Source organism: Hyaena hyaena, unplaced genomic scaffold (assembly GCF_003009895.1).
Source record: "Hyaena hyaena isolate Hyena2069 unplaced genomic scaffold, ASM300989v1 scaffold_99, whole genome shotgun sequence".
NCBI classification, from domain to species: Eukaryota; Metazoa; Chordata; class Mammalia; order Carnivora; family Hyaenidae; genus Hyaena; species Hyaena hyaena.
Window position 1 is genome coordinate 2,158,156 of NW_024080731.1, and position 10,351 is coordinate 2,168,506.

The window sequence follows — 10,351 nt, forward strand, 5'->3', positions numbered from 1 at the left end:
TAATCGGTTAAGCGTCCGACTTTCGCTTAGGTCATGATCTCGCGGTTCGTGGGTTCGAGCCCCGCGTCGGGCTCTGTACTGACTGCCAGCTCAGGGCCTGGAGCCTGTTTCAGTCTGTGACTCCCTCTCTCTCTGACCCTCCCCTGTTCACGCTGTCTCTCTCTCTCCTAGAAATAAATAAAACATTAAAAAAAAATAAACAGCTGGTTTGTATGAGACAGTTAAAGAGGCCAAAGATAAAAGATTTCTTTTTTTGTCTATGAAGTTGCTGCCGTTTGGGCCTGTTTGATGTATGTGTAAACAATGTTGTCTAATAATAAACCAGAATTTTATTGTGCTGAAAAAACTACAGACCAGAAAAGGTTGTTATCTAAAAATATGTGGGCATTAAACTAGATAATCTGTAAAGTTACACTCAGATCCCTACAGATACTGAAAGGTGGGGCTGCGGGGGGGTTGGGGGGGTGGCAGAGATATTTTAGAAGACTTTGCACGATGGTTTTAGGGGAGTAACAACTTGATTTTAAAGGTTTTCCTTTTTATCATTGGTTTCTAGTTTTTGTTCTGTAATGAATATGCATTACATATGAACTGGAAAAATATTTAAGAAAACAGTAGAGAGATTTTACCATCAAACGTGGGTGTTGGTTCTTATTAACCTGAAGATATTAGTAATGAGAACTGTAAATGAGAATCATCTTATCCCTCCATTGATTTGCTTATTACTTTACCTTTACCTAACAAGGCTTTGGGAAAAATGATAAGGGAATTCTGCTCTTTTTCTCACTACTTCTGTGTGTACTGGCTTATTCTCTACCTAGGGATGCTGGAGCAGTCCTAGAATCAGTTGGTACCTCTCACTCTCTCAGTCCTTCCCTCTCCACCCACACACTACCCATCACTACACTACACACACACACACACACGCACGCACGCAGAGGTGGCCTCTTCTCTCCCTTTAATCTTCAAATCTCTATATTTTTAAATATTTTTTAATGTTTATATATTTTTGAGAGAGAGATCAAGCAGGGGAGGGGCAGAGAGAGAGGCGAAACAGAATCCAAAGCAGGCTCCAGGCTCTGAACTGTCAGCACAGAGCCTGAAGCGGGGCTGGAACCCAGGAACCAGGAGATCGTTACCTGAGCTGAAGTCAGATGTTCAACCTACCAAGCCACTCAGGTGCCCCCCAAATCTCAATTTAAATGTTACCTCCATGGGGGCGCCTGGATGGCTCAGTCAGTTAAGCGTCTGACTTTGGCTCAGGACATGATCTCCCAATTCCTGGGTTCGAGCCCCGCCTCAGTCCAGAGCCTGGAACCTGCTTTGGGTTCTGTGTCTCCCTTTCTCCCTCTGCCTCTCCCCTGCTTGTGCTCTCTCTCTGTCTCTCAAAAATAAACATTTAAAAAAATTAAATGTTACCTTCACAGAGAGGCCTTACCTGAGCAACCTAAGAATTCTGTTGCTACCTTAGACTCAGCATACTATACCTGGTATTCTCAATCATATCTCTATTCTGCTCTTTACTCCCAGAGCACTCTTGTCAACTTTTTCATATGTATTTTACTTCTTTACAAGTTTCCTATTTCCCCCACAAGTCTGAAGGTCCATCATGAAAACAGCGATGATCTGTTTTCTTCACTGCCATCTCCGTAGGGTATAACTAATATTGAGTGAATGAATGAATGAATGAATGAATGAATGAATGAAATGGCCCCTTTGTCCTTTCTCTGTCAAGAATTTTATTCCCAAGCAGTAGTATGCTGCAACCACTACTTTGCCAGCTCGTAAGAGCCAATTGTTAATATTTCAGGAATGTAGTAAACTGGTTGTTAAACTATTTAGTAGCTTGAAATTAGCCATGCTGAGAGTATTTCTACCATGGACTTTGGCAAATGTTACATGTCAAGACTTTCTTGTTTTCCAAAGGGTTGCTTTATTAGCACACTACAGCTCTTGTCCTCTAAATCCAGCTATAAATATTGAGATATCATAGCAAAAACCTGGCACATAGGTTACTTAAAATCTTTCAACAGAGAATGCTTAACATTTTTTTAAAATATCAAATATATGCTATACAAGACTTTGTTGTTGGGAATACTTGAGTTTTTAATAAGCTAAATTATAGACTTTTTTTAGTGTTTTTTTATTTATTCTAGGAGAGAGAGAGACAGTGTGAGCAGGGGAGGGTCAGAGAGAGAGGGAGTCACAGACTGAAACAGGCTCCAGGCTCTGAGCTGGCAGTCAGCACAGAGCCCGACGCGGGGCTTGAACCCACGAACCGCGAGATCATGACCTAAGTGAAAGTCGGACGCTTAACCGACTAAGCCACCCAGGTGCCCCTTAATAAGCTAAATTATAACCTAAAAATGTATCTCTGACACTTTAAGTTTTGTTTCTGTTTTTCAGATCCTTATGTGAAGATCCACCTGATGCAGAATGGCAAAAGACTGAAGAAGAAAAAGACAACAATTAAAAAGAACACACTTAACCCCTACTACAACGAGTCATTCAGCTTCGAGGTACCCTTTGAGCAAATCCAGGTAATGTCAAACATCATTTTGTCTTCCTATTCAATTTTATTTCTTCAGACCACATAAAGACACAGACCTTGTAAATTATCAGTGCTTATGCCTTCATTAGAATTGCCATTCTTATTCCCGTGCACATTTGATAATCAAGCCACATCCAGAAGGAAATGATAAAACATAGAGCACAGGATGTGCCTATTCATCAGCTAAAAACAGCTGGCATTCTGTTGCGCAGAAATAAAGTCAGAAAAAGAAAATCAACAGAACAACTCTGCTAACTCAAAAAGTACATACATAAAGGTTAAAAGGCTGAGAGAAAAATGAACTTTCACTATTTATTCCCAAGCCATAAAATGTAATTGTCCTTATCACAGCTTTATGGCAAAAATAAATAGATACATAAATAGATAGATAGATAAAAAATATTTTGGTTGATACTAAATATGGAGCATCTTTAATCTTTCATTATTAAAGGGTGATTAACAGTAGACAAATTAAACTGAGTCATATTTTGTTTAAATTCAGCTTCCTCTTTCTGAGTTGGAATGGATGGACACTTTTGTAAAGATAGAACCTATATTTGCCAGATAATAATTGTTATGATAAGGAGTATTCTATTAAAGGAACCTGGGGATAACATGTTCAAAACAGGATGCTACATATAGCCACAATAGTATATGATCTCATTATTTAGCAATTTTTAAATATATTTAGGTTTTCTTACCTCATATCCATAGTGAGACCATTGAAATTCAAAATTCATATTCAATGAATATCAGCTATTTCTTGCGAATCTTTAATGGACATCAAAGAGTCAAATGTCTTAAAGCAAAACAATTTTTACATTTTTTTTTGAGTAACTGATGTGGGTCTATCTTTTTAGTCATACAAAAGCTTGCCCATAACATGAAGGAGAAACAAAAAAGTAGGCATCAGAACTATAATCTGGAAATTTCTAAAGGTCCCGAATGTAAAAAAAAATCAGCAAATATTCTCTAGTTGCATATTTTTACTTTATTTACTTATTTATTTTGAGAGAGAGAAACAGAGTGCGAGCAGGGGAGGGGCAGAGAGAGAGGGAGAGAGAGAGAATCCCAAGCAAGCTGTGCCCCATCAGTGCAAAACCCGATGCGGGGTTTGAACTCACAAACTGTGAGATCATGACCTGAACCAAAACCAAAAGTCAGGCTTAACTGATTGAACCACCCAGGTGCCCACATATTTTTACTTTTAATCTAAAATGTAACTTAGAATATATACATATATATAATTAATAAATCATACCCTTATTCCATGAAGAAAACTAATATAATAGCTACATGTATTGTAGTGACCAACTTAAGCACTTTGTGTATAACCTTATTGCATCTTTATAATAACCTTATGAGAGAGGTTATTATCCCAATTTTATATATAAGGAAACCGAGGCTTAGAATTTCCTTGTGTGTAAAATAGGAATAATGGACTCCACATCCACATGAGATTATGCACATAAAAGCACGTGGAAGGGCTCCAAGCACACAGGAGCTCTCAAAGTGGTTGCCATCATTGTTGTTATTCACAGTGTTAATTTTGTCTCTTTTTCAAATTAACATTTTATTAGAAAATAGATCTAAGATTAAAACAATATATAAATCAGTGCCTTCTATTAGAAGTATCTGTTAGGATGGACATGTTTTTCCACTGGTGGAGTCCAGTATAGTAGTCACCAGCTTCAAGTGGGTGGTGAGCACCTCAGCCACCAGTGTGATCAAGGAATTTTATTCATAATTTAAATAGCTACATGTGGCCAGATGCTACTGTATTGTATAGGGCAGTTCTTTAAAAATCACCAGGAATCCCGCCATCCTCACATCAGTTCATGGTCTTTCTCTAATGGTTCTCATATGCATTTTCACACGGTAGCAAATTGCACACACTTATTTACTTTCAACAGTTGTCACATAAGTAAATGACATTGCAGAGGACACTGATTTCCTGTCCCCAATCACTTGTTTACCAACCTGAACTAGTGAGGCCACTGCTTTGGGCCCACTGGTAAATCCCTAAAACATCCAGTTTTCTCCAGTTTATTTTGCAATATTTGTTCAGTGAACTCTTTTTGAGTTCTAAGAAGCCATTCCTATGGAAACTAACATCTCCTGGAGTTTTGTTCTTTTTTTATTCTACAAAACAATATAAAGCAGGGTATTGAGATGAAAAATCCTATTGTAAACTTTCTTTGAGCTACAGTTCTACACCTTTAGCAAAAATAAATGTTTTTTTCAACTATAAATTGCATCAAATGCAAATATATTAAAAATGTAGCACATTTCAAATAAGACATATGCTGGGTTTCTGGGGCAGCATTTTAGAGGTGATAACATTCTGTGAGGACAGACAGAACCTGAGCCCTTCGCTGAGTACATTAGGCATGGAAATAACGAGCACAGCTTTGACTGTGTCCCTCCTCTTCTGCTTCTTGTTAGTTTGGTCTACTCTTCACATTTCCCTAGAGAAACAATTGAGCCTTTTCCATACCAAAATAAGGGTCTAGGTTTCCTTTCTTCTGAGATTGTAAGATTATTTCCTTTCTATTTGTCTCTATCCCTATGAAGTATATTATAAGCAAAACATGCTGATTTCCAAAAGCACATGTAAATGTTGTAGTCTCTCCCCTAAAAATGTATAAATAAACTACCTATGCAGCTGGAAAAATTAATCCAAGGCCTTCATAAGGATATTTTGTCTTAAGTGCTATTAATCAGTACATTCCTAGGTGAAATCATCAAAACCCACTCCAGCCATTCACTCCAACCTCCACAAACCTTGTTACTTTCGTGCATAATATCTCTAATGCTCCTACCCCACCCCCTTTCCCTGCAATATGATTTCATCCTGATGAATTTGCTTGACCAAAGTTCTGAGAACTTTTCTGAGAACCAAACTGATTCTGTTCCAAAAACCATCCAATGGATAGACGATTCCCTTGATAATGGAATCAATCCAAGTTCCGCACAAGGGAAGATGGAGTTTGTTTCCTTTATTGCCAGTGTGTTGCATTTTACATTCTAAATTCCATTTCCAAAAGTGGTCATTTTCTCTGATGTGAAGCTGTACATGGGTGCCATCTCTTAGCACATTGGTACAATAATGCAGTGCTCAGATTACAAAGTCCAAAAAGGGCCATAACCCAGCAGGAGCTCCGTCCTGCCCTGGCTTCCATCATTACATTTTCTGTGCCTTTTAACTCTGGCCACCAAAAGCTATGCATTCTACTTTATTCTAAGCTCTTCTTTTATCTTTACACTCAGTTTCTAGATTAGAGCCATCACGTATTTTGACTAAGCAAATCCATTACTTAGGAAGCAGAACTAAAGTGTGCTTTGAAAAAGTGTGTCTTTCATATCATAATGGCATGGGTTTGCTTTCGTCAATTCAGGCAGTTCAAAAGCGTAAGTTATTAAATAAACTCTCACAATGTAATGGAATAACTGAAGTAAATCTTGTGTGGCCTGAAAGGTTATTTCCATCTGAGATCAGTGCTGGATACACTACAGTTACTCCGTAAATGTTCATTGAGAAAATGCATAAGTAGGAAAAATATTTTTAGTTATGACTTTTTAAAGCCTTTCACTCTATTGTCACATTTAATTCTCACAATAATCACGTGATGATTGTACCGAATACCAATGCCAGAACTCTTGCTAATGAGGCGATTGAAACAAATGAACTCAGAGGTGGACACAGTTGACAAAGACAACACAGCACCATGGGTTACGGCACAGACTGAAAACCAAACCACTCATTCCTTATGTGACTCCAGGCAGAGAGCTTCCCAGCATCTTAGCTCAACAATGGCAGTATTAATAGGATCTATTGTGAGAAGTAACTGAGTAGTTCATGTAGAAGACTTAGAATGGTCCCAAATACCTAACAAAAATTAACATTTATTCAGTATTTTGAAGATACTGAAGAAGGTGACGATGTTGATGTAGTGACGGTGAAATAGGGATCGGACTCAGGTTTTTGTCTTCAAGTCGTTTTCAGTCTTGTTTGGTGTTTGGAGATCGGTTCTTCCCATTGCTTAGATCTGAAGGAAGCTTTGCAATGGGCCTTTATCTGTAGGGCTGGATGAGTAATGTTTATTTTGTGTCCTCTTTCAGAAAGTGCAAGTGGTGGTAACTGTTTTGGACTATGACAAGATTGGCAAGAACGATGCCATCGGCAAAGTCTTTGTGGGCTACAATAGCACCGGGGCGGAGCTGCGACACTGGTCAGACATGCTGGCCAACCCCAGGCGCCCCATCGCGCAGTGGCACACCCTGCAGGTAGAGGAGGAGGTTGACGCCATGCTGGCGGTCAAGAAGTAAAGGAGAGAAGCCTTTCTGCATCTGCCCACATAGTGCTCTTTAGCCAGTATCTGTAAATACCTCAGTAATATGGGTCCTTTCATTTTTCCAGCCATGCATTCCTAACACAATTCAGTGGTACTTCAACTCCTGTTTTAATTTGCACAAATTTAAACGTAGAGAGTCCCTAAGCCCTTCATCATGCCACTGCCCTCCAGATCCACTCTTCTTTTAAGCAATATGATGTGTAGATAGAGCATGACTGAAATTATTTATTGTATCACACCGTTGTATATACCAGTATGGTAAAGATTTATTTCTAGTTTGTGTATTTGTATGTTGTAAGCGTTTCCTAATCTGTGTATATCTAGATGTTTTTAATAAGATGTTCTATTTTAAATTATGTAAATTGACTGATATAGGAGAGCTGATAATATATTATATGGTAAATATAGTATTGTCTGCATTCCAGCAAAAATATCAACTTGTAAGGCACTCGTACAGTGAAACTGACATCTTAAAGGACAACTTAAACCTGAGCTTTCTATTGAATCACTTGAGTACCAAGATACACCTACACCACATATTTGGTGGGTGACTCCAATTTTGTAGAATTTCCTCACAGGCAAATTAGCATGATCTGAGCAGCGTCCAGACTGACCTCCAGGAAGCATAGCCACAAACCAGAATAGCATCTGTCTGTACATATCTACAAAACCGAAACAAGGGCTTCACTCTCACATTCGAGGAAGCAACTGAACAGGAGCCAATGACTTCCTATCACCGCATACAGAGTAACAATATGACGGTGTTCCGTGTGCCTGTGCGCGTATGTGTGTGTGCTTGTGTGCGTGTGCATTTGTCTGGGGATAGGGTGGGTGGGAAGAAGCTGAGGGGAGAAGTCAGCGTTTCTGAAATATTGCCTGACTATTTAAAAAGAAAAAAAAAAAGTAGCTCTCCGTTATCACCTTTATACAAAATGTGCATCCTGTGAATTCTGTTCCGGATTTCATACCTATAATAATTCCAAAAGGTTTGCACATTTGACTTTGTAACAAAATATTTTATTACACAAAACCATATTAGAAGGAATGCAGAATATTTTTAACACAGCAATCTGTGCTTATGACACAAAATTACTTTGTGGTAAACAGACAGTATTGTAATCCCATCAAAAGATGAAAAAAATAAACAATTAGCCATAGTTCTGAATGCACTTCAATTAAGCCAAAACAGACAGCTAGTGATCTTTTTATATGCTCTTTTTACTTAAATAAGTTTTAATTTGTCCTTTAAAAAAAAAAGGTGAAACAATACCAAGAACAAGTTCTAGCAAACTGAAGCAACCTCTTACGTATACTAGCCGCTTGACTTAGGAGAAGTTTTTAATTGTTTCCGATGTCATTATGTAGTAAATGGCACTATTACGAAGCTACTAGTCATTCCATAAGAGTCTTCAAGGACTGCTCTGTGTAACACTGTGACTGCCGTGTGTGCTTAGACACGTAGTTTCCTCAGTGGATAGCACTCAGTTTATTCCGTAGTGATGTTGTAACAATACTGCCATTCCCTCCTACTGCACTGCCCAAGGTGTGTGTAGCACAAACAGTTCTCATTACAAAGGACCAATTCCGAACTGAAAAAGCTATGCATAGGACAAGAGAGACACACAGAATGGGGTGGAACACACAGCATTTTGTCAAGCACTGTGCAATATTCCATACCCTCCCCAACTAGGGCGGACAACCAGTTTGTGGAAGGGCAGCCTGTTGGCTCACGCTGCAGCCGCTCACTTCTGTGACCCCGTGTAACTCCCAGGCCACAGACAGCAGTGATGCCTTGAAGTGAAAGCTTACGTTCACAAATACCAAAACACAATGGAGGAAAACCAAGCATTCGCCTCATGTTCAGACGTTAGGATGCCATGCCACATTTTTAAAACCTATAGAGAGTTCACAAAGGGCTCATGGGAGGCTTCACACGTGGGGCTGGTTGTTTCCTGATAAAACTAGAATTCCCGTCATTATTCTTTTCTCATCAAAAAAGAGGGAAGCCCTTGGCCTTTCGGCCCAGTCACAGCAAACTTGTTAGAACTGGGACAGACACAAAGGACAAAGGAGAATAGCATCTCCCTCTTCTGTGGATGGTCCATACTTTTTTAAAAAAACATAGGTAATCAAAGAGCCACAAGTCATGATGTGAGATTAAATATCAATTTGAACGGAAGAGTCAAATGAGAATCTGTCCAATTTAAAAGACCAAGCCCTACCAAAGAGAGGGAGTTGACTGACTTTTAAAAATCCCTTCCGTACCAGAAACCGACATTTAATTTCACTGTATGCAGCTTTCAGTTGTTCACACTGAAACAACACTTTAAAGCAAGCAGGTTCGAGCTGCCGGATACACATTATTTCTTGCATTAAAGTACTACTAATGCATTCTCTCGCAACACTGCCAGACATGGGACTGTCACCATAGAATTAGTTGGTACTACGCCATCTTTCACAAGTCAGTGACCGGACCTGCTTTAAGACCAAGACCCATCCTCAGATACGCCACATGTACCTTTCTGACAAAGCTGTGTAAAGTATTAGAAGCTGATGCTCTAGAAAGATCCTAGTTGCCTTTGTGTATATTTACTGCCTGCTTGAGTGTTTCTATGTGTGGGTTTTCTCTGTATCTTGTAGAAATGTTGGGGTGTTTTCTTCTGCCATATGGCTCGTGGCCCGCGAGCCAACTACTTTAGCTGTATTTACCTTCATTTTTGATGAGGTGGTTTAAATTTCGTTTCACTTTGTGTAGTGACCCCACAGTAGTTTTCTGATTGTTGTTAAAAATGACTTAACATATTACATGGATATTCAATAAAAATGTTTTATTTCCTGTTGATGTTGCCGCCTTTCAACTCTTCTTCTTACTTGACTCTGCTGCTGAGTCCGTGGCCTGTGGACTTTGGGGGCCGCCGGAAGCAGCAGCAGCTGAAAAAAGCCTAGACTGAATGCCTGTCCCGGAGTCACGCCTGTGAATATAGAATGGCCGGAGGGAGAACAATGCCCAGACAGCATGGCCGTCCTGTCCCAGCGTTCTTCTTTCTCAACACGTGATTCTCTCTTCCTGTTTATGATCAATTCATCCGGCATGCTTTCAGGCTTTCTGCTTTGCCTAAGATGGGTCCTCCTGGGTTTTCATTCTATGGCTTAAGTCACATAGCCTCTCCAAAATGGGACTGAAAAGAAGATTTTTTTAATTCCGTTTCCAGAGGAGGGCTTGACACATTAAATACCCTGCCTATTGCCATTGCAATTACTAGATAAAATAAGTAAACATCTTTCCTCCACTAAATTCACATTCATTAGTGCCTACCGTATACCATGTTTTTACTGGATGCCGGAGATGCAACAAATAAAGTAATAAGGTACAACTGGCCCCAGGGAGCCCAGTCACAATACAGCCACACTGTCACAACACACAATGATGTCTGAGTGTCTGAGA

The 10,351-nt window shown here is 39.4% G+C and overlaps 1 protein-coding gene across 1 annotated transcript in view; it reads left to right on the forward strand.

Moving 5' to 3' along the window:
- The window catches only part of SYT1 (synaptotagmin 1), a 554,785-nt gene extending 545,037 nt beyond the window's left edge, over positions 1 to 9,748 (forward strand). Inside the window, exons 10-11 of the mRNA XM_039235556.1 lie at positions 2,407 to 2,540; positions 6,674 to 9,748. Coding sequence (XP_039091487.1) covers positions 2,407 to 2,540; positions 6,674 to 6,880 — 341 coding nt within the window. The 3' untranslated portion in view covers positions 6,881 to 9,748. The remainder of the gene's footprint in view (positions 1 to 2,406; positions 2,541 to 6,673) is intronic.
- Positions 9,749 to 10,351: the final 603 nt, after the last annotated feature.